At 41.4% G+C, this 24,227-nt stretch overlaps 1 protein-coding gene and 1 long non-coding RNA gene across 2 annotated transcripts in view; one reads left to right on the top strand and one right to left on the bottom strand.

Annotated features, from left to right (window-relative positions):
- The window catches only part of LOC116040802, a 27,495-nt gene extending 6,517 nt beyond the window's left edge, over positions 1 to 20,978 (top strand). The window contains exons 3-5 of the long non-coding RNA XR_004899008.1: positions 10,461 to 10,533; positions 14,800 to 14,803; positions 20,969 to 20,978. This is a non-coding gene — a long non-coding RNA (uncharacterized LOC116040802). The remainder of the gene's footprint in view (positions 1 to 10,460; positions 10,534 to 14,799; positions 14,804 to 20,968) is intronic.
- Positions 409 to 24,200, bottom strand: slc6a17 (solute carrier family 6 member 17). Its single transcript, XM_031286451.2, has 12 exons — positions 23,878 to 24,200; positions 19,245 to 19,644; positions 14,374 to 14,531; positions 12,786 to 12,912; positions 10,765 to 10,946; positions 9,759 to 9,869; positions 8,583 to 8,824; positions 8,265 to 8,457; positions 7,212 to 7,404; positions 6,940 to 7,099; positions 5,355 to 5,517; positions 409 to 5,209 (listed from the first exon to the last, which is right to left on the bottom strand). Exons 2-12 carry the CDS (start codon positions 19,543 to 19,545, stop codon positions 4,847 to 4,849), a joined length of 2,193 nt encoding a protein of 730 aa, XP_031142311.1. The 5' UTR covers positions 19,546 to 19,644; positions 23,878 to 24,200; the 3' UTR covers positions 409 to 4,846.
- Between the last annotated feature and the right edge of the window lie 27 nt (positions 24,201 to 24,227).

Here is a 24,227-nt window from a genome sequence, read left to right as displayed (position 1 = left end):
TAACACCATTGGGATGAAATGAATGCCTACTCTTAAAGGTTACTGTCTCTGAAGCCGGTGCATGCCTGTGCTCGCCTGATGGGAGGGTCTGGACAGAGAGGGGAGAAGGAGAGCTGCAGGAGGAGCTCTCACTCTATTTTTTTTTTTGCCTTCTGCCCTCCCCAGCTTTAAGTATTTCAGTTTAAATAAACTAAACTTTTGTCCTGAAAAACACATCTTTGGGCTCCTGGGTAGAGCGGGCGCCCATATGCAGAGGCTCGGTCCTCGATGCAGCGGCTCAGGGTTTGATTCCCCCTCTCTCCCCCCTTTCCTGTCTAACAGCTGTCCTGTCTATTAAAGGCTAAAATGCCCCTAAAAAGAAAAACACATCTTGAACTTTCATCAGAATAAATGAGACAAACAACATAGTCTATTTAATAAAAGTGTTTATTTTAATTTCCTGTGTACTTCATCATTTTTGTACAGTTCATCACTCTCTTCAACCAAAGAACTTCAGTTTCTGTCTCAATATTATAACAACGTGAATCTTCACACACAGATTCCGACTGAACAATCAGAAGGAAATGTTTGACTGTATATACTCAAACATTTCCTTCTGATTGTATTGTCAGTTTTGTGCTGGAAGCTGCAGTTCCAGTGAGAAACAGAGCAGAGATTGCTTACATTAGAGGTCCCAGTTCACTGTAACGACAGGATTTTATCTACTGGATTAGATCAGCAGCACATAACACCGAGAGAGGAGAAAAAACACACACATTTAAACACCAAAAACCTACATATACTCTTACTTTACACACACACACACACACACACACACACACACACACACACACACACACACACACACACACACAGTCGCTCAGCTGATTGAGAACAACCACAACCACACACACAGAAACCAACAGACAGTAAAGTAACATTACCTACAGTACAAAAATCAAAAAATATATCAAAATATACAATTATTATTTACAGCTCAAGTATACACCCGGGCACTCTTACTATATGCTATACTATACTCAGTGTGGATTTATCAGAATGTACATCAATATGTACAGATTAAATACATCTCATGTCTTAAATACTATAAATATAACTATGGATTTGGTCACATAAAGACTATTTGCACAGTTAAATAAAAACACTATTACTCTATTTTTGTTGCGTTATTCACAGTAATTCAACTGAGTTACAGTAAAAAGAAGTTGCTTTGTAGTACATAATGCAACACAGCCGACACATGGACAAGACAAAGAGACCCTGGAGTTTTCAACAATAAATATCCAATATCAATAGTCTACTAAATGCCAATATCTTTTTACTAAGCAAATTTGAACCAATATGATAAGACATTTTTCCACTGGGCAGAGTATTTCAACAGTGTCTTTAATGTTAAAGGCAAGACCTGTTGTGCCTGGTGTGGAGAAGTGGGAACTCCTTGGCGAAATGTGGCAAACTGTGCATCATGTATTGAAATAAGCCAGGGGTTTAAAATAAGATTGCTGTTTTCAAAAGACTCTGTGAACTCATGTGTTTTGATTGTGCTCTTTACTCCACACCAGTATAAGCTCAGGTTTGTCAGCTCATGTATTTATTGTGCAGATCAATCTATAGTTAGAACAAACTATAATGGTGCAGTTTAGCTTCTTATGTAGATGGCAGTGCATTTCAGTGTGCAGACTTATCCTCCAGTGACCCCTTGGAGGATGCAGGAATTAGACCATAACTAACATAATCTATAGGTTTCATCATCCAGATCACCCACACTGACTCTATTTTTAACTCATTGACTGGAGCTTGCTCACCAAGGCATGCAACTCCTTTGTGCTCACTTTCCTGTGCTTCCATAAATGTGCTTTAATGTGCTTTAATGTGCCCTGGTGTGTCAGAGCTTTTAAGCTGCAGGGGAATTCAGGAGAGTGCCTTCACCTGAGGTTATGTGTCATTTGTGTCGTAAGCCAATTGACCAAAAACATCTGGTTTCTTGTACATCACAGTAGTTCTGCATGTTTCTGCTCATTTTTAGCAACTGAGCAGGGTATACTCTGGCTAATGTGTGTTTACATGTTCATTTGTAAGATCCTAATGCATTCAGGATGGAGAGCAACCACCTTTCCTGTGATTTAGGGGGAGACTAGTGTGGAAAGATCCCTTTGTTTTTTTATTGTTTTGTTTTCACAGTGGTTCACCTACTGCCCTTTACTCCCTGTAATGTAGGCTTTCACTACTTAAACCCTCACATTATTATTACAAAAAAGAACATAGATCTTTGGGCGACAGGAGGGAAAATAAAGGATGTAAAGGTGTTTCATGGTAGATCAGTAGGGAATTATATTATTCATCACTTCAGTATATACCAAGCAATATATCACAGCTACTGTAGGCACTACTAAGTACTAGGTACTGTAGCCTGAAACCTAAGCAGATAGTAAGAGCCATGTAACAGTGTAGGTATTGGTCAAGACTTTACGTATTTAGGAGGACCTAGGAGCTAGCCAATGGCATCAATCAACACTAGTGTCATAACAGGGCAAAATTCAATGCATCAACACACTCTTAACATTATAAGATGCAACATTATTGTTAAAATGCTCAAATTTTACAGAAAACAATCTGCTTAACTAACACACAAAAAACAGATGTTTGACAAAGTTGTGTATTGTGCATTTCGTAGACATTCTGCCCTCAATCTGTCACTATATATAAATATTGCTAACCAATACATATTCTGTGACAGCATTCTTGTGATTAATGACAAAGCTTTTGTCCAACCTGCACTTGACAAACAACTCCAGGGTCTCTACCTAATTAAAGTGCTCAAGTGAATGAGATGAACCAAAGCATAAGGCAAACAGACAACAGAGATGCTGTTCAGGCACCAAACAATGTGACTGACTGACTGTGCTTCACACTACATCTGTTCAGTCTCAAGTATTGGTGTTGTCTCAGGGAGGGGCCACGAGAGACAGAGAGTCATTGGCTCCTCTGCTGGCCAACAGAGACATCCAGTGATGAAATCCGTGTATTACCACTTAGTCCAAATATTTATATCACTGCACAATTTCCATATTATACCCCTAAACATACATTGTCATACAAGATTATAGACATTTTTTATACAAAAAAGGATTAAACTTTTCACACCTCAGTTCACAAAAATACATCAAAGTGTACATTTTAGTGCTTATGAAATCCATAGTGGTTACAATTTGAGGAATGTACAACAATTAAACCCAAACATCTTCCTCTTAGGGGTGACGCATAATAAATCCACAACGCGGCACGGCAGTGAACCTCTTACTCAATGCACTGTAAAACATTAGAGATATATTCTTGTAGGACCTCAACAGTAAAATATCTTGTGTGTATTGCTGAGTACACAGTTGTGCAGGTGGAACAGACAAAGCAAGATGTCCACTCTTCTCTTCCTCCTTCACATCAGAAGAGGATCTGTATCTATGGTGCGTTGCCACGGCTTACCTTGGGTAACGCTGCTCTATTTTTAAAGAGGCAGGGTCACCGGGAGCTCTCATTCAGCAGCAGATGACACACTGACGCACGCACACTTGCACAGGCACGTACACAAACTCACATTTTCCAATTCCTTCTAGGTCTGCCTCATTAACACACAGACAGACGACGAGCGTGATGCTGCTCTGCTTATCTCTACTTGTGCACTGCCAACTCTGCCCTTCTAGGGCATTGATTAAAATAGAATCGCTTGATTAAATTGATTGATTCAAATGGAAAAGCTTTGTCTAGACCAGCTGCGACTGGAACAGCAGCGAGACAACGTGTGCAGTGCTGTTGGCAACAGCTCCAGAGCCTTATTTGTCAAGAAGAAAGGTTGTTTAAAAGAAAAGTGCTGCTCTGTGTTAAGGCTCAGAGATGCTCTAAAACGATAGTGGGTGTCTGTGCTTCGGTATTCATGGAGAAGAAATGAAGAAGCGAATACTTTTGCACTTCTGTGATGTATATACACGATTTACGGTGATGTCTCAGACTATTGCACAACACATATGTACAGTATTCTACATCAGTGGGGAAAGTAGGGATAGAAGGAGATCCACAGTTTTATGAGGACCCTACTTTGACTGGTTATTATTGCTGATGCATGATAGGCACAATAAAGATGTAATGTGCTTGTAACACTGTTTACACTATAAGACTTACTTATTACCTACTGATATGAATGCATTTGTAATAAGTTTGCTTTCTAGATGAGAAATGTTCTCATACGGTGATACTGATCATGAAAATAAGTTTTCTTTCTGAGTCTCCTTCCATCCATCCTAACCCCACAAATCATTTTCTACAACTGAACCAGAATAATAAGATGTTAGGAACATCTAACTGTCTCAAAAAGAACCTTCTCCAAACTGGTAAAGCATTTTAGCGCTGCACATACCTTAACCTCGGCCAGAGCTTATTACAAAACAAAGCTTGTAGTATCTAAGCCCTCAGTGGACCTTTCTAAGCTTCACTCCCTCTGTTCCTGTCTCTGTCCCTCTCTCTCTGCCCCTGTTTTACTTTGACAAATGGAAAATGTCGTTATATCTGGTGGGACTCGCATTCCCATAATCCCTTCATTACAGCTAGGATTGACAGGCAACTGGCAGCACGGATCCTATGGCGGGGAAGAACCAAAGGCGAGGAACGTAGGGACAGAAAAGGGGGGATAGAGAGACTCAGCTCTGGGGGGTTAAAGTGTGATGAACGCTGCAACAATCAACAGTGGATTTTCATTGCCTCTTGACTTCCTCTGTTCCTCCCTTTCTTCCTCTGTCTCCCTCTCTCTAAGCAAGGCTGGGGTTTAATGGATGGGAGGATCTATGAGCTCAGTGGATCATAGCTCAGACTCGGGCGAGCCGATGTTCTGGTAGCCCGTCTTGGTGCTGGTGCCGTAGTTGGTGTTGGTCATCTCTTGGGTGCCGCCGGGGCCCAGGTAAGCACGGTGGGCAGGCATTGGGGAAGGAGCCTCGCTGAGCTTCTTGCTGAGGATGAAGCGCTGCTCGTCCTGCTCTTCGAGGTTGGAGATGTCCTTCATCATGCCTTTACGGTAGGAGACGGACAGCTTGTTGGAGCCGTCTGAGATCAGGTTGAAGTGGCGAACAATAAAGACAAGGGGTAAAGGCAGCATGGCCACCACGATGAGGGAGTAGGCCATGGCTAAAGCCCAGGGAGGGTAGCTGTGGAAACGCTCTGCGCCCTAGCAAACAAAGAGTGCAGAGGGAAGAGGATGAAGAAAATGACATAGAGGTTTAAAAACAGGGGAAGGAGGAGGACATTCATGGAATAATCAAGTCTGGTCGTGCTTTCATTCTTTGTTTATCCAAGAGCCACTGAACACAGACCTCAGCCTCCACCCAGGCGTTGTATCCTGCAGGACTGACGGCCATCTCGATGACAGTGGAGATGATGAGCACCACCAGGACAGCTGGCGACACAAATCTCCACATGTAGTAATAGAAGGCGTACGGCCTGAAACCAAGCATGTCCTCCAGGTCCTGCATGAACCTGCGAGGAAGTGAGAAAAATAAATAGTGGGAAGGAGTTCCATCTAAGGATCCCAGTTGGCCCTGCCAATGAGCAAACATGCACAATAGCAGAGTCTAAATGGACTACTGCACCCATCATCAAAATTATTAATTACATCTTTGCTTTTTATTGATGACAAGTCAAAATGTCTGCTGTGAAAAAGCTCTATTGTTTGTTGTTATCTGCCCTGGCTGTGTCCTTTATATAATGGACACTCAGTAGTGAGCAGCAAATTCAGATTTTGGACACTTGTGAATCGTCATTTTGTATTTATTATCATCACTCACAGGTGAGTGTCACAATGTGAAGCATTGCATTGTGGGATTGATAGTAGAAATTATGTGCACTACTTATTTGTGTACTTTATAGTGCATACATTTGCATATTAATAATAATAATAATTTGATATGATAACAATAATACATTTTTAATTAAACGTCATTTACAAAGACATCGTAAAACACTGAAGCTAATATTTTGCCACTAGTAACCTACATCTGTCCTCTGTCAAATACAGTTGCATTTTCAGCTCTGAACGAATTATTATGTTATTTCAGATAGATTGCTGCAGGGCTATACGTATTGGTGAATGTCTGTTAACAACTCATTATGGAAATACCATGCACTATGCCATTTATATAGCTAGAATAATACATGTTTCCAATTATATAATGTTTCTATAGTACAAAATGGCATTTCACTCTGTTCTTATGTGGGTAAGGACACCGCACATCCAAATAAGTGCCATGGTAACCTATGTCTCCATAGGTTAACATGGCAAAACTCGACCCCCTACCTGATAGCCCCAAATATATTTACATCTTTCTATATTTACAATGTGAAAGTCCGGGATTGGAGAGAGCACTAAATGGTCTACTGAATAAGCATGACGTCGAACCTTTAGATGGAAAACATAATCAAAAAAAATAAACCACTAATGAAGTTTACTTTTGACTATCATAAATCATTTATCGCCTGTAACTCCGTGATAAAAGGACATAACAGGAATGTATTTGGCAGAGCAACGGAGGTTAATATGTTCTATGTTTTGTCCAAATGATGTCTGTCTGGTTGTTGCACTCTGAGAAAACTGTGTTGTTTTTTTGTTTGAATGTTTCATTCGTCCTCCGTTTCAATCGTCCCGGTTGTACCCTAATTGTTACGAGTTACATTAGCATTTAGTGTCTGTTTCTTTGTTCTACGAGCTCAGGTTAGCTTAGCCATGTAACAGTGTTAGCATGCTAACATTTGCTAATAGCACTAAACACAAAGCATGGCTAGTTTGGAAACAGATAACGGCGCTCTTTTTACAAATTGACCAGACACTGCAAATGTCTACAAACTGGCTTAAAAATAATTCTATCCAAATATGGCTTCAATCTACATATCCAGTTGAGTAACCTCTTAGTGCCGTAGATCCAGGCTACAGAGATGTTTTCCAGGATCACCACCACAGTGAGAGGCAAACCAGCTGAGTAGTCATCAAACATTGTGACAAAGTAGTTCCCTGAGCGCTGCACAAACAGCAGGCCTAACAGAAAGGCTATGATACAGCAAGCCACTGAGAAAGAGAAGAAGAATGAGAATCACAAACACTTCAATTTCATTAAGCACAATAGATATGAGTTACAGAGTTTCATAACCAGAATTAAGAAGAATAGAAGTCAGCTCACCACATAGGATCTCTTTGCGGATCTTAAAAGCATCCAGTATGGGTGTGGTGATGCCAGTCATGGTGCCGATCATGCTTCCCAGACCCAAGTTGATCAGCATGAAGAAGAACATGACAGACCAGAAGGGACTGCCAGGGAAATGTGTCATGGCCTCTGTGAAGGCGATGAATGCCAGACCAGTGCCCTGAACCGCCTGGAGGATAGAGAGAAGGAGCTGGAGGTCAAAAATGGCCAACGATGGCTAATGATGATGTGCTGAATTAAACTGAGTGATTCTTTGTGAAAAATCACTCACTTCAGTTCATAGTGCAGCTATTCAAGGTGATGTGCTCATCCCAGAGACACTTAAAATGAATGGATTAGTACTGTAGATTATGCTTAAAATAAAAAATCCTTACATCACAGGCCACAAACAAGTAAAAAATGGTGCCCTGACAATATTCCCATGACCTCTTAATGATCTTTGCAGTAAAAGGTTCTCTGGAAATATTGTGCATTTTGCCTGTGGTAAGTGGTCATTGTACAGGGGCAATAACACTCAAAGAATTGTCCTGCTATGAAAAATAACAGACTCTGTAGAGGGAACTGGGGCTGCAACTAACGATTATTTTCATTATCGATTTGTCTGACAATTATTTTCTTATATTACATAAATTATTAATCATATAAAATAAAAACAAAACAATGAAACATGGTCATTATAATTTCTCAGAGTCCAAAGTGATTGTTGCTTGTTTTATCTGACCAAAGACATATAATTTACTATCGCATCTGAAAAAAAGAAAAGCATCTGACTGAAGCAATTAACTGATTGTCAAATTGATGGATTGATTAAACGGCTAATCGTTGCCACTCTAGAGGAAACACTACTTTGTTTAGCATCATGGTATTTTTAACCTCCCCTGTCTCTGTTATTTTTTATATATAAGAACAACTTGACGTGCATCATCACTTAAACACAAACTACGTCTTGATAGCGTAACACACTTCTGATTATTTAGAAATACTTAACAATCACATTGTCATTTCAGCTTGTCCCCCTCCCCCTCTGACCTTGTTGAGTTCATCCTCCAGCACACAGGCGTCCAGGCCCAGCTGGTCGAAGCTGTCCTCCTTAACCGTCTTAATGACACCGTACATCTCTGTGTAGTCCTGGGCGGACAGGTGGGAGAAGTTGATGTGAGGAGGGATGAGCTCTTTGCTCAGCACACCTGTGTTTAGGAAGCCCAAAATCTTCTCTGCATTACTGCACATGGACAATAGGAGATGTGGAGAAGATGGATGTGTTAGGGAGTAAGTAAAGGTCACAGTAAAAACGGCTGCCAACGAGAGATTGGTCAGGTAGCATTTGTTAAAGTATGACACACTCACTCAACAACACACTTCTCGTTCATGATGTTCGCCTTGAACCCCAGGACCGCAAACACAACTAAAGTGGCCAGGATGGAGGTAACAAAGTTAATGATGGAGACTAGCGTTGCATCAAAGTGGCAGTTGTTGTCTCGCTTGTTGTAGCTGGAGAAAGCGATGACGCCTCCGAAACCAAGGCCAAGAGCGAAAAAGACCTGCGTGGCTGCTTCTCTCCACACCTGCGGCTCCAACATCTTTTCCAGCTAGAGAAAAGGAAGAGGAAAATGTGAAAGTTTAGGTCACATGTATTGTCATCATTTTATCCTTAAAAACCCTTTGAACATTAATGTTTTGCCCTCAAGTAGCTTCATGACAACATTTTGTATATTCTATGTATTCTTCCCCGTCTTGATTGAAGATACTGAGAGAAATACTCAAACTGATGACTGATCACAGTTGGCCTGATATAACAAACTGAAAAACATGTTTTGTACATTATTTTACATGTCAGTCCCCTATTTGGAATTGGGAACAGGATTAAAAATATAGTTATGTGGTTTTTGAGCAATTGCTGGTCATGCAACAAGACACACATGCGCGTCTGTGGCAACTGAAAGTGCAACTTCTACAAACAATATCTTATCTGGTCTTATCTTTAATTTAGGATATCTTTGAAGTTTTAATAATTCATAGTGTAATAGTAACAGATATATCCAGGTGTTCACCCCTGTTGTAATATACTGCACTGACATTTGATGTCAGCCCAACTACACAACCATTTACATTGCATGATCATATGATTTTTCTATCTTTTTCTATGTAATTATACATATTCACCACTAGAGGGGAACATCAACCCAACAAAAAAACAACGTGGATATTAATGACATATATGCATGAGTGGATCTGAATGGCCTTGGTGGTAGAGCAGCTAAAACCATCAACCACAGCTGAGCAGCTTGCATAGAAAAAGTGTCACTTATGTTACATATCTGTTTGGCTAACTGACAGTGTATAAATGATTAGGACCAAGACAGCAGCGAACTTTTCCCCTCCAGCATACCAGAATTACACTGTGGACAACCAAAGAAAAATATGACATATTGTGTTAATTTTATTTTGAAAGTTTTCCCTATTTCTGCTGAGGCAACCCTCAGCAGAGGCAAACATTTTAGAATTGCCACTTTTTTCTCTCACCTTAGGGGTGAACATGTGAGCGATGCCATCCACTGCTCCCTTCAGCATCAAACCTCGCACCAGGAAACAGAAAAGCACCACATATGGGAAGAGAGAGCTGAAGTACATCACCTAAGAAAAAGAGAGAGAAAGTCAAGTTCATTGTTGCCATGGATACGCATTTCTAGGCCTCACACATTGAACGAGGACCAAAATGCAACCATACCCGCATGCACGCACGCACACACACACACACACACACACACACACACACACACACACGCGCACGACAACAAGCACACACACAATGAATCAATTCCAAAACTGCTTTGTGTTTGCTTGGCACTGAGTCTGATAAATCTGACCAAATGTGGAGAGGACTCCTTGAGGTTTGTAGAGATGAGTCAAAAATCCTTCCTACAGTATTTCGGGGAATCATTGAAGTACTCACGATGATAATTGGATTACTATGTTTAGTGTTTAAAAAACCGTGTCCGACCTTGGCGATCCGTGTATTTTCCTATTGAAATATGGGCTGGATGTTGCGCTGTGATGTATGACTCACTCTCTGGACCGAGATTACAGGATGTTGTTGCAGTTGTTGCCAAACGAAGCATTTTTCCATCTGCATCCTTTGCTTGGTACAGATTAAGCTTATTAATGATGCATGTGTCTCTCTTCCATAATCTAGATGAGATCTGAAAATAGACTAGTGCCGATGAGAGGGAATGACGCGCAGCAAAGGGCCGCAGGTCGGAGTCAAACCCGGGCCAGCTGCGTCAAGGACTGAGCCACCGTATATGGACGTGCGCCCTACCAGGTGAGCAACACAGGAGCCCAGAAAACCTACCTTTGACTGAAAAGCATTAGCAAAGTGAATAAAACATGGCGGAATCATCGATTAAAAATAGATTTTTTTAAGCTTTTGTTAAAATGATTTATTGTGTACATACAGTATTCATATGGTGTGGTAATCTCTCTAGTTTGCAGGCTCTGCCCCTGCTGTGAAGCCATGGAGACCCCGTACCTTCCCAGAGGACTGGATGCCCTTGATGACAGCCAGGCAGACCAAGATCCAAGCTACCAGAAGGGACAGGGTCATCTTCCAGTTCAGGCCGCCGGTGTCATCGATCGAGCTGGTGATGTTGAGAGTCTGGCGGTACCAGAAGTAAGTGGTGGCCGAGCTCTTCTCACACTCCGGCTCCACGACTACAGCAGCAATGAGGAAAGGGAGGGAAATGGCATAAACAGTGCTGCAACAGTGGAGATATACAACATAAATTATGGACATTCAATTTGGTTGTAAGTTTTGTTGGAGATTTTTCTTTATTTATCTGTCAGATAAATGTATTTGTAAATAGCCAATGGTGGAACAAGTATTTGCTTAAGTAAAAGTAGCAAAACCACAATGTCTTGCTTTTACAATATGACTAAAAATTAGGGTTGGGTATAATTTGGGTTTTTTCCGATACCGGTGCTATAGCGATACTTTTAAAACGGTGCCTGAACCGATACTTTTTAAGAAAGTAATTTCACTAGTAAATTGCTGTTGAACGACAAAAACAACCACCAGATGGGAAAAGGGTATTTTACAATAACTTTGAATGCACCACAAGGCTACCAATTTCAGTGAACGCACCGTCTGTGAGGCATCTCACTTCTGTACCATCTTTGTTGGGAGTCGCACATGCGCACTAAGTACTGCTAGCTTGTCAGTTGCAGAGCATGAGAGAGTGCCATGCTAGCAGCTAGGCGAGCATTATAACGGGTGTTACAAAGTGACGCACGTTCGTCACAGAACTAAAGGCTAGTCTACAATAGAGCTGTTTGGAGCAGTTTGTGAACAGTGTTTTCTCTGGAAGATGGTAAGTCCCTTTGGGGTGGACTTTGGGCTTTTTCACTTTGTAAACCTATAACGTGCACAAAAAGATATATAACACAATAAAGGAAAGGGAAAAAGCCAAAAAGAATAATATGAGCACTTTAATGTTGACTGACAAGGTTTAGCTAAATAAACTATACTGCTATGTGCTTGAAATAAATTAATGACTCACATTTTTAAACCTTAAACTGCAAACATCTCTATTCTCACAAGTCTTTTTTTAATCTATTATTCGAGTCGAAAAGCCTTATTTTTACAAAACAAACTTATAAAACCAAGTGTCATTTTTCTTGATTCAATGCTGCAAAATCGCGACCCACTTATTAAAACATTGCTCTATAGCACTACTAGTGCTACACAAACTCTACAGGGTACCTTTAATCTGCAAAGTACAAAGTAGAAAAAATAAAGATAAAGTACAAGTACTTTGTAATTTGAGTAAATGTACCTAGTTACTGTACATTCCACCTCTGCACATATTTCAACAGAATCCTGTTGGAGGCTCCACAGCATCCCCGCTGCATCCATAATCATAAGCATAGTCGACATCCTGCCCTCTAATGTTAATGTAAGCTGATGCCCTTTACTCTGCCAGAACCTGCATGTGCCTCCACCACAGGCTACCTGCTGCCAGCCATTCGAGGTACTGACACTGTTGGCCGGGTCATACTATCTGACAGGCCTCGCCAACAGAGCTGCTCTGTAGAATGACTTGCAGGGCCATCCCGGGTAGAGAGACAGCACAAACACTTTTCTGTTAGCCTGCAGAGGCACTGCTGCTTGACTGCAGAGCCACAGCGAGGCAAGCTGTTTCAATGCAAAGACACGTTCTGCAGTTTTATGCACCGCTCTGCGTAGCACTAGGCAGTCTGTGTGCATCTGCTGAGATACTTTGCTGAATATGGAATTGTCTCGCAGGACTCTGCAGCATTTTCCTCTATTTGTTGAATGTATAGAGAGTTAACACCTACCAAAGTCAAATTCCTTGTGTATGTAAGGCCAATCAAACTGATTCTGATTCTGATTCTAATTCTAATACATGGTGCCGAGGGCTTTACAAAAAAAAGCTCTTTTGTATGGGCATTTGTCTTTTGCCGCACATCTCTGTATAGTTGAAGCTGTGTGCGGTGCATTGTGTTTTGCGGTGCATTGTGTTTTGCACTTACTGGCTTGGGATCCATTTCTCTGGATGGGGCATTCAGCCCAAGGCAGTGGATACTGGAAAGACTGGAAGAAATAGAAGATGCTCCAGCCGATAATCACATTATAGTAGAGGCCCACAAAACCGCAAACCTGAGGGGAAATGAGAGAAAACAGCAATATTTATCACTCCTAAAAACAATCACTATCTTACAACACACATACACAAACAGCACAAGGGACAAACAGCCTGCAGTTTGTTGAGATGAACGCCTCTTCTTGAGAGGGGGCACGGATGCTGAGCACACAGCTTAAGTCGGAGTGTGGATAAATTATTGAGCTGTTTGCTCTCAGCAGCAGCCAAGGCTGGGGTCCTCTATAATAAGGTATTTATAGCTGCTGAATCTCCCTCTGCCACATCCGGGCTGCCACACGCCTTACTGCCCCAGGCCAGGCCTCTCCCTCCCCTCTTTTGCACTAGATTGATGAAATCACTATCGAAGGACTGACAAACAGAAACACTGATGCAGTAGATCACTGACTGACTGACTGTTTTAGGCTGATGACGCTGATTGCATGGGTGTATGATGGTTCACTACTCCTGCAGATGATGGGGACAGATTATGATAGCTGATCTTTGCATGCCGCTTGCTGTAAAACAAGAGGAAGTAACACGAGCAGGCAGAGACCAGTAGACTGAGTTCTACAGCACGTTTGTTGTCCCAATGGCTGACTGAAAAACAGATGTCATGGTTTTTTCACTAATAAGAAGACTTTGGATATTAGTAGGTCATTAATAAATTCCTCAATCTACTTCACCAATGGATATGTTCCCTTGTGAAAACCAATGGATTAAATTGTAATTGACATGATTTCATGCTGACCTTGTGAATGAACGTACAAACCATTTTAAGCCTTCATTTAAGCCTACATAGTGTTAGTTTTAGTGTTTGATATTTCAACGGTTTGGGTGTCTGGGCAGTATCACTTTACATGTGGGGTCACAATATATACAGTCATGTGAAAAAATTAGGACACCCATGCTAAAGTTGACTAAAAAGAGGAATAAAAAAATCATCTTTTGGAAATTGATCTTAATGCCTTAATTAAAAAAATGAGGAAAAATCCAACCTTTAAGGACACCAATTTTGTTTGTAAATAAATAATGTATCGTGAATAAATAAATTTTCTTCCTTAAAATACAGGGGGCATAAGTAAGTACACCCCTATGTTAAATTCCCATAGAGGCAGGCAGATTTTTATTTTTAAAGGCCAGTTATTTCATGGATCCAGGATACTATGCATCCTGATAAAGTTCCCTTGGCCTTTGGAATTAAAATAGCCCCACATCATCACATACCCTTCACCATACCTAGAGAATGGCATGGTTTTATTTCAGTTAGCCTAATAGCTGGTTTGATTTGCATTGAGAGATGATTTTATGGAAAGTACCCCATGCCATTCTCTAGGTATGGTGAACAGTATGTGATGATGTGTATATATATACAATATATATATAAATAAAATATAAAACATCTTGAATCATAAATGCATGTTGTAATGTGCGACCAGTATGATGAGTTAATTGATTAACGGTCTCATGTTGGTGCTTACCATCAGACTGGAAACCCCGATGCCTCCCAGCTGTGGGCAGACGTAGTTCCACACCCCGATGCTGCCACGCCTGATCCTCTGTCCCACTGCCAGCTCCAGGAAGAACAGGGGGATGCCGATGAGGAGGAGGAGAATAAAGTAGGGCACCAGGTATGCACCTGAGACAGAGGAGGCAAAGAGAGAAGAGGCATTACTGCAGAGAGTGCAGCAACTTTGGTTGTCTGAATGTTTGAAATTCATGTATAGTGAAGGTAAAAAGCTCATTGTAAAACAGCAGGAGGGACATTGCTAAATTCTATTCTCTTTATTATCCTCCACCCCTCTAATTCCACTCCCTTCTCTTCCTCTTTTCCCTCTCATACTTCATCGGCAGAAGGGACAATGGAGAGAGAGAGAGAGAGAGAGCAGCTGGCACTCAAAGACAAGTCTGGTCCAGTCTGTCCTGCTTACGTCAGGACATGAAGGGGCACCATGGTGACAAACCCATCCACAGCCAGAGCGCACAGGCTCATACTGACGGGCAGCTGGGAGGAGCAGCCTGCTTCCAGACTAAAAACAGATGACGTTTAACTTGATCCAAAACATTGATCAAGTCGTGAGTGGCTATTAGAGCTAGCAGCAGACAGAGGAAACAAAGACAGGCACACAGTGTCGTGTTACACAGTGGTATTATTATCTGGACCGTTAGAAGTGACTTCTGTGTTGCTGCCTACTTTCACTGATCTTTGATGTCTATTTTGAGCAGCAGACACACATAACAGAGGAAATCAAAACATGTTGGTGAGGGGATCAGGACTAGTTCAGTACGTGGTCACATAGAGGATGATTCCTGTTCATTTTAACTACACATTGAAAACATTGAACTTGATTAAAGTATTCATGGCACAATCATAGAGATATCAATCCAGAATACATACAATTTCAGGTTAACCTCTAGGATATAGATCTTCATGATTGGCACAATGAGGTCTATAGTGTAGCAGCCGGAGACTATTTAAGACTGATTGATTGTCTGACTTGTTTTTTTGTTTGCTGTTTGTACACAGCAAATCTGTGTAAATTTAGGTGTATTAGTCATAATCTGTCAATTTCTTAGAAGAGATATTTACGTGACTACATCGTAAAAATGTGTACTTGTGTGTATGTTTATTTTATGTGTATAATTAAGAATATCAAAGAGTTAACTAATCTAACTAAATTGGTTAAATAATACTGGAAGTAATTATTGAATATTTACCAGTGTGATTTATTTATTCTTTTCTTTATAGTAGCCTATCATATTTACCTGTTACTGACCAATCCATGTCGCTTCGCTGTCCCCTTACTTTATTTGTGTGTTTTTTGTTTTTTTAAGTGCAACTATGTCCACATACCTCCTTGAGAGTGTCATCGTGGAATAAAAAAAAAAAACGTCAAAAAAGTCTCTGGCACCACCATCTGGTCAATAAATACTAATGGTCAGACTCCTGAATGAAATTACTAGCAGGTATTCATGCTCCTCAGAGGCTAAATGGTCATCAAAAAGGTTTACTTGGTACTTTTGTCTTGTCTGGACTACTGTGCTCTACAGTGAAGACAAATGTTAACATACATTATGCAAGTTCCACCAGGAGACACAAGCAAGATAGTTCAAATTAATGACTTAAATTATTTATTTGTAGGGCAGGATAAATTCGTTATTTTAATGCTCCACTGAGGCAGACTCTGTTCTTTTGTGTTTCCATGTGTGTGATGAAAGACAACAATGTAAACCTTCACTTGACTAGAAACGATGAAAAAGCCCAGACAAGACAATGCAGCACCTCCCACTGAGTCAAAATCCAGCGGAGGATACACACTCATTATTGCACACACTCAGATTAAAGTGCCTTGTTATATCATGCCTTTCAAATGCCGGAATAGTTTGACATTTTGGGATCTTATCTTTTTTCTTTCTTGCCAAGAGTTAGATGAGAAGATTGATACCATTCTCATGTGGGAGAAAGGTATCAAGCTTCTCATCTAACTCTCTATATACATAACATGGTAATTTGAACAAACATAAAAGCAAACTTTATCACGTCCTGGATTATTTTAGAAACGTTTTTTTGCAGTGTGTAAACATTTTCTTTTCACTATCCTAACGCTTTTGAGCAAATCGTCAATGGCTCAGAATAATGCAGAAATCTGTCTGTACCGTGCCAAAATGTTGTGGCAGTTTGGACAAGTGCAACACTTTAGGTGGTTGAAACTGTCACTACAGTGGTCTGTCCTTGGATGAAATGTTAACTGGTAAGACTACCTGGGTTAGTTCTCTGTGTGTCAGATACAACAGGTAACAGAAAATACACAGTACTTATTGACTAAGGGACTGTTCGTTATTTATTTAAGGGGCTACCGGAGGAGTTTTGGGATCTTTAGTCAAAATAGACTTGACCCTCCCTTCGCCAGCAGTACATTTTTCTATGACCCTCCAAAATGATTGGGAAAAGAGGTATGACCCTCCCCAATAATGTATTGATGCCTTCTGTACTGGTTTGTGCTTGGCAAAAATGCACAGATAACCACTTTTACAGTCATGACATACATGACTTAACCTCTGCTTTCTCATCTTACACATCACACTTCACTGTTATGGTGGCCATTTGAGTAGACTTACTCACTAACATTGTTGTGGAAACACAATAAGCATGGAAACTAAATGCACACTTCCTGCATTACTGCATTACTTCAAATAAGTTACTTAGTTACTCCTCTAGTAAACTAGTATTCACATGAAATAAAACAATAAAACATTGAGTCCACAAAGCACACTGGATAATAATAAATTCAACACATGAACTTGTTGCTATGGACTCATCACTAGGCTTCCTCAGTCACTGTATATTTTAGCATATAGGTAAAGCTGCCGAAGCTGAACATTATCCAAAACTCCATTTCTCAGACGAGCGTCAATTTGGGAGCTTGCATGCCACCACTCCTTCCTTCTCAAATGCCTTGAAAAGGCTGTCGTTTGCACAATTTCAAATCACCGGGACCGAAAGGATATTTGAAGAGTACGTATTGGCACCAGAAATTACATTCGCTCTAGAATCTTTGCTAGTGCCCTCTAGAGGACCCTCAGGGCGTTTTCACACATGAAAGTCCGAACCAAGATTCATGTTTTTGTTACATTGTATACATTTGATCCGGTAAGTTTTGGTTTCACACTGCAGTTATGCAAGCGCACTAAAGATCTATACGTGACAAAACTACGTCCTGCCGTCATCACATACGTGAGCTGCGTCTCCAGATACTTATAATTGATTGGTTTGTAGACAGGCTTCCCCGTCCTCTCGTCTCCTCTCTCTGTGTCGGAGTTTTTTCAGCTGACTGCTGCTCTCCCCTACTGCCGCGGCTCTTTTTGTTTTGTTGTGATCTTGAGAAGCAAGACACTGGAACTTTCTGGAGAATTTATTCAGAGACAAACGGAAACCTACACTGTACATTTACTACCACTTAACAAATAAAATGCTGATGCATTCTCTGCTCTGATAGCCGACAGCTGTCTGCTCTGAGCGCATTCACCGTCACTCTCACTCTCTCATGTAGCCTACACACTAAGCACCGAGCTATTCCTTAAAGGAGCTATTCCCCGGTCTTGTAACACAAGGAGAACCTTCCAGAGCTTCTTCTATTTGGTCCGAAAGTCCGAACCATCCAAAAAAATGCTTTCACACTGTAAACGAACCGGACCATGGTTCAGTTTGGTCCGGACCGAGACCACCTCTTTTGGTCGGACCAAAATTTGGTCTTTTGATCCGGACCGTGGTCCGGGGGAGGTTTCACACCTGTAATTTTGGTTCGGATCAAACTGAAAAGTCCGAAAGTCCGGACCAAATGAGGTATGTGTGAAAACGCCCTCAGTCTCTCCACTTGAAAGCCACAGCGCGAGGCCTTTATTTAACTCCCCCTACCCTGCAAGAAAGAAGGAAATTAAGGATAAACGTGGTGTGCAGAGGGGTAGGTGCCTCAAGTGTGAAGAATGTGAGGATTACGACCTGCCAGCACAGGGCAATGCCTGCAGCTACTGTGGATGCACACCAGTACACCACCTGCAAGTCCCAGAGACCGAGTTGGGTCAGACATTTGAAAGTTGCCAAAAATTCGACCAGGTATTAATGTTCTCTGCTGTAGGTTTGAAGCTTTCAACGAATATTTAGTTGCTAGGCAACGTGAAACCTTTGAGCTAGTCAGCTTCATTATATTCCAGCTTCATGTCAGTGACGATACTTTGGCAACAGGTGGCGCAGTTAGCTATAGGGTTTTTTGTTGGGTCAGACCCATCTGCTAGCGATGGGGGGCCGAGACTGAGAGCTACATGGAAAAATATGCACCAAACAAGCCACTTTGCAATGTTGCTGTTTTCATGAATACAAAAGTTGAAATCGCAGAGGTATTTCTTTCTGTAATGCAATACAAATTAAGCTTTTATGAGATATGAGCAATTCAGCATTACATTTCACGCCAATGACAGAGGCCAGTGGGCATTCTCAATCACATCAGAACAGTATCCTGGACAAGACTGTGGACGGAAACATGCAAATTTCATGCTCAAACAAAAGGATACAATCAAAATTGTTACATGCTATTGAGTTAACTACTACCACCTGGCCACTTATTAAATTGAGGATTTTACACTCATAAAAAAAAATCACATCATTAACAGCATTGACTCAGCACAACGTTTCTTTGTTAACAATCACTCAGCACCCTGAAGGGGACACATGTACACTATGGGTGTCCCAATTAGGAATCAACTTTAAAACCCAGGAAGTGTCTCTACACTTTTCACATACACAAAACATTTGAGAAGTGTTAAAATGCACCAAAACAGCCATCCATCCACCTACCTCCACCGTTCTTCTGGCACAGGTAGGGGAACCTCCAGACATTACCCAGGCCAACAGAAAAGCCCACCTGGGCCAGGATGTACTCCAGCTTGTTGTTCCAGGCCGGTCTGCCGTCCTCGGCGTCGGGGTCAGGGGAGGGTATCAGGGCCTTCACTGGAGCGGTAGAGCCAGGACTCAAACCCATACTCATCTGACTGCTCTTATAGTCCATGGGATGCTCCAGGGACAGCAGGTCAGCCACTGACTCAGTGACTGGCTCATTGCTGTGCTCCCGCTGGGTCACCTTGGTGTTCTTTGGCATAGCTGCAACACCGGAGCTCCTTCAGGGTGAAGGTGGTATAGGTGACTGACTGGAGATCAGGAGGAAGCAGGTAAAGAAAGTTGTGTTTTTTTCTTCAATCTGCGAAGAGAAATAGTTGGAGACAAACACAAAATGTAAAGTATTTTTTTCTTCCTAAACCATCAAATGTAACATTTAAAAATGAGGCATACAGTTTTTAATTGATTTTAAAGCGACTTTGAGTCCATGAAAAGCGCTATACAAATTCAATTTATTATTATTATTATTATTGAGTGTATGGGATACAAAATTTCTGTGGTTTCAGCTACTCAAATTTGAATATGTTCTGATTTTCTTGCTTGATCTTAAACAAAAACATTTGCTGGTTGGACAAAAAGCGAGTGATGTGCATTATTTCCCCACTAATTTCTAATTTTTTATAGACCAAGCGATTATTAGAGAAAATAATCACATTAATGAAAATAATCACATTAATAAAAATAATCACTAACTGAAGCCATCTACAATAACATAACCAGTGACTTTTACCATTTCGGTTCAGAATCATGTGCTCTGCTTTTTCAGTTTGCTAATTGGCAGCCTACATAACTTTCTTAAAATGGCAGTAAAACTTCAGCACTTTAGAGCCATAAGTCAAGTATTTCAGTAATCCACTTCATTATGGTGAATACGACACAAAGATTGAATTACAATCCATTTCACAGCAGAGCCCTTTATACTAAAGTTGAGTCATGTGAATAGCATTAAAAGCAGTGTCCGCAACAGTCTGTCTATGGGACTGCTGCTCTCAGGAGAACACAGTGCAATAAAACTAAAGCCTAAAATTATTAATGTAACGTATTTTTTTCTCATCAGCTTCAATGTCTTGTCTGCAGGTTTTTTTTAAGATTTCAGAAGCTGTGATGAAAGAGTCCAGGAGTCCAGTGCTCCTGAAAAGAAAAACCTGTCTGGAAAGTTAGTCTCTCCAAGTTCTCCGGTATGCGTCCCCTTTTTAGAGGCCCTTTTTCAAATCCAATCCACTAATAATCCAACAATCCTGTGTGCAGTGCCTCCCCAGAGGGAAACTGGTGTAGATAACAACATAAGAGCTTGTGTGGTCTGAAGGTCATTATCTCTTACATAAATGAGTTTTACAGTTATTGTTTTAGCAGAGGCGATAAGCCACCCAGACTCTGACACATCTCGTCTTGTGATCACTTTAGTTAGTAGATAATAGGCTAAACAAATTGAGACACTGATTTATTTTTTTGAAAAGTGTCAAAATCGATGCAGCAAAACAAGAGATATTGCATTTTTTATTACATCCTTTCTTCTTCTTTGTCAAAAGATGGCATCAACATTACCCACAATGCAACTCGACCACTGACAGTTCGGACGGAGATTCAGGTCTTATGCTAGTGGTGGCTAATGTAGCCTCAAGCAGCGCTCACTTCTTCCTAACTCCCCTCTCCCACATTTTTTCATTTTTAAACTTGTAGTCTTCAGCCCCAACCGACACTGACTCAAGTGACATCATCTGAGGCGACCTGGGATTTGAGAAGACTTTATAAAACTGTTTTCACATAAACAGTAGTACTCCCTAAGACATGTTAACAGACTTTGATGTGTAAAATTGGTGAAGTTCCCATTCAAATAGTATCTCCTAAGTAAAATAGCATGTGTGCTCTTTTATGATGTTGGAGGAGGTGGTCTTCATTTCAGGCGATGTGGCCCACCTTCACTATAAAACACTGTGGGGAACCCTGTAAACACTAATCCCTTTAAATTAAAAAGGAAATTTGTAGCTGCAAGCATTAAACACTCAAAATGCCGAGACCATTGACCCTCAAAGACATTGTGAGACAGTTAGCATTTATTGCACATTACCTAATTAACTAAAGGTCATCTTAACAGTGAATGATGCAGGCGATCTTGGTTAAATACCCAAAAAGCAGCTACTGTACAGGAGCAGAAAATGACAGAAACCAGACTTTGAAGAGAGATTTCAGGTTTGGGACGAACCAGATCTGACTTTCCACTCTGACAGCTCAAGAGCAGAGAATAGAGACCAGAGGTGTTTGATCTGGAGACGAGACCTCCAATTTGAAAACAAATGCAGCCCACTGAATTCACAGTCAGCAGCATGCACATTCCTCAACAGTGGCACTGAGCCCCCTACAGTCACGACACGCAGCAGCTCCGAGGCTGAGAGCTTGACGCAGATCCCAGAACAATAGTGACCATAGCAGTCTACTGGCTATAATACTGAGTCACCATCAAACACTTTCCAAATGAGGTGTGAAGCAATGATATGCATGTTTGCAAACAACATTTTTCGACCACACTCTAGAGTTTTGAGGTTTTTATGGTGTGTTGAGTTGTTTTGCCCTACTTTTCTTATGAATGGAAATGTTGCTTAGTAACAAACGGTCCTACTTACTACCTATTGGGTCAGGATGATTGTAGCGGATCACACACACACGTATGGTTGATAGGATTCTCAGTCTGACTGTCTTATCATGTGCAGTGAAAGTTTTCGATGTTGATGCAGAAATCACCAGTCAGTGCTGACTAGGAGTGTGAGAAAAAATCGATACACTTGAGTATTTAACGATATTTTATTTTGCAATACTGTATAAATTTTCAAAAACACAATATTGATTTCATGTAAGACACTGGTTCACGTTTATGTTGTGTTTAAACCCACTACCGCTAGATGGCTATGCTGAGACGCACCACTAGTGTCCTCGCCTAGCAGTGCCTAGCAGTGCCTAGCAGTTAGAGTGCGGATCGGGACGCATTTTTCTGTCTGAGCCCGGCCCATGTCCGACAGACATTAAGATATTTATGTCCGAGCCCGACCTGAGCCCGACACAGTTAAAATCTAATTTTTTTCTCATAGGCTACTAATGACACATGTAGGCCTACGTTTGTGTGGAAAGCCCACTTTTATTAAGCAACTGTAGGAAGGCATTCGGAAATATCAACAGATGAGCGCATCAGCGCACACGGGGCAACAAGCGCACGTTAATAATAAGCTGTTTAATTTAAAATGTTCAATGCCTTATCACGCTGATGTGACCGAGCCCGACCCAAACCCGAACATCATTTCTAAATATCTGTCCGAACCCGGCCCGACCCGTCGGGTCCCGTTCGGACCCGGCGGGACCCGACGGGCTCGGTTTGGGTATCCATCCTCTACTAGCAGTGCCTGACTTTTTGCTAGAAGCTAACAATGTAGATATGGCTGAACTTTGGCCTACTTTAGCATACAAAAATTGCTGCTCACTAAGAACCTGTGAATCACAATCCCAAACTGGCAGTCTGATTTTCTGTGTACTGAATTGTCTGAAAAGAGGGCTCTATTCTTTACTCCATTGCTGGCTTAGCCTACTTTATATTGTTTGTGCCCCTCAGAAATTTAATAAAGATATGTCTAAAAAAAAAAAGACCAAGAGAACATCAGTGCAAAGGGAAAGGTGCTGCAGAGTATGATGTAGGCTATGTATTTACTTTTCAAAGAAATGGGAGTGGTGGTCCCAGACCCCAGGGAGGCAGATGTGTGATTCTGCTGCGTGTTCCTGTATTTATATGCTTCCTTATTCCCTGCTGACAGTTTGGTGTTGATGATGTAACAGCACAGGTTCTCTGTTTCTCCTACAAAGATCCGTTCCACTTTCATCTCGTCTGGTTGCTAAGCAATGGCCCTTTCCTGCAAAACTGAAATCCCATCCCTGCAGCATCAGTGGTCGCCTATCTCTCCTCTTACCATCTCTAACGGACAAACGTGATATCCTGAGGGTCGGCTGCAAATAACATGGAGCTGCTGTGACAGGACTGATGAGGGGGGTGATAGATTGTGGCAAGGCTGGAGGTGATGGTCTGTTGTGAGATATATTGCAGTGTCAATCAGGCAGCCATCATAGACAGAAAATTGTGTCATTATACAACACAATGAATCTGACAGGTACAAAACAGCATCTGCATGGCCATGTTCAGGCATCCTTCAGACACGTTACACACAGGCCCATATAGCTTCATGACTGACTCTGATATAACCTCTGATGCCTTGTCAAGGTCAAATGAATCACATCATTCTAGCAATGCGAAGATGCAAACAACCCCAATACAAAGTCAGCAGATGATCAGCAGCCCCGCAGAATTTGTCATATTCGGGGAAGATTTGAACACACATTGAGCGGCGTTGTCAAACACGGAGGATTACATGAGCGACGTTCACCGTCAATGTTGCGGTGAAATCCCCATCCCCAATCCTATTTATTTATCAGAGAAACGAACACATTATCGAAATTGAGCAAATTGTGAAAATGGTTAAAATAACGTTATTCTTACCTGGTTGTAGCGTTCGTGTCAGCGTGACACTATGAATCCAAAGTGGGTGCACGGTCTCTTCATTCAGGCACTGTCTCCGGTATACAACATCTCTGCGCGCAAAGATGCGAAATCAGCTTCCAGTCACACAGGGCGCATGGTGCGTAAAGTCTGACGCAGGAGCTCGACGCCTGCCACAAGTTTGTTTACTAATTACATTAACGTGTGCAGGTAATGGCTTATTGCAACTGTTTATCACTTTAACGATGTTCTGCAGCTCTGCAAAAATACCAGTGCACACACCTCTGGTTTCCACGTGCTTATGGCTGTGTGTTGTGGGATAAATGAGCCCCCCATAGTATGGAGAAATT

The sequence above is a fragment of the Sander lucioperca genome, chromosome 12 (assembly GCF_008315115.2).
Source record: "Sander lucioperca isolate FBNREF2018 chromosome 12, SLUC_FBN_1.2, whole genome shotgun sequence".
NCBI lineage: Eukaryota > Metazoa > Chordata > Actinopteri > Perciformes > Percidae > Sander > Sander lucioperca.
This window is presented reverse-complemented; position numbering and strand designations above follow the sequence as displayed.

Coding starts and splice junctions, on each gene's coding strand:
- slc6a17 (XM_031286451.2), bottom strand. CDS start 19,545: ATGCCAAAGAACACCAAGGTGACCCAGCGGGAGCACAGCAATGAGCCA. Junction 12,913..14,373: donor TCGGGGTTTCCAGTCTGATG/GTAAGCACCAAC, acceptor ATTTCCCCTCAG/GTTTGCGGTTTTGTGGGCCT. Junction 8,458..8,582: donor AACGAGAAGTGTGTTGTTGA/GTGAGTGTGTCA, acceptor GTCCATGTGCAG/TAATGCAGAGAAGATTTTGG.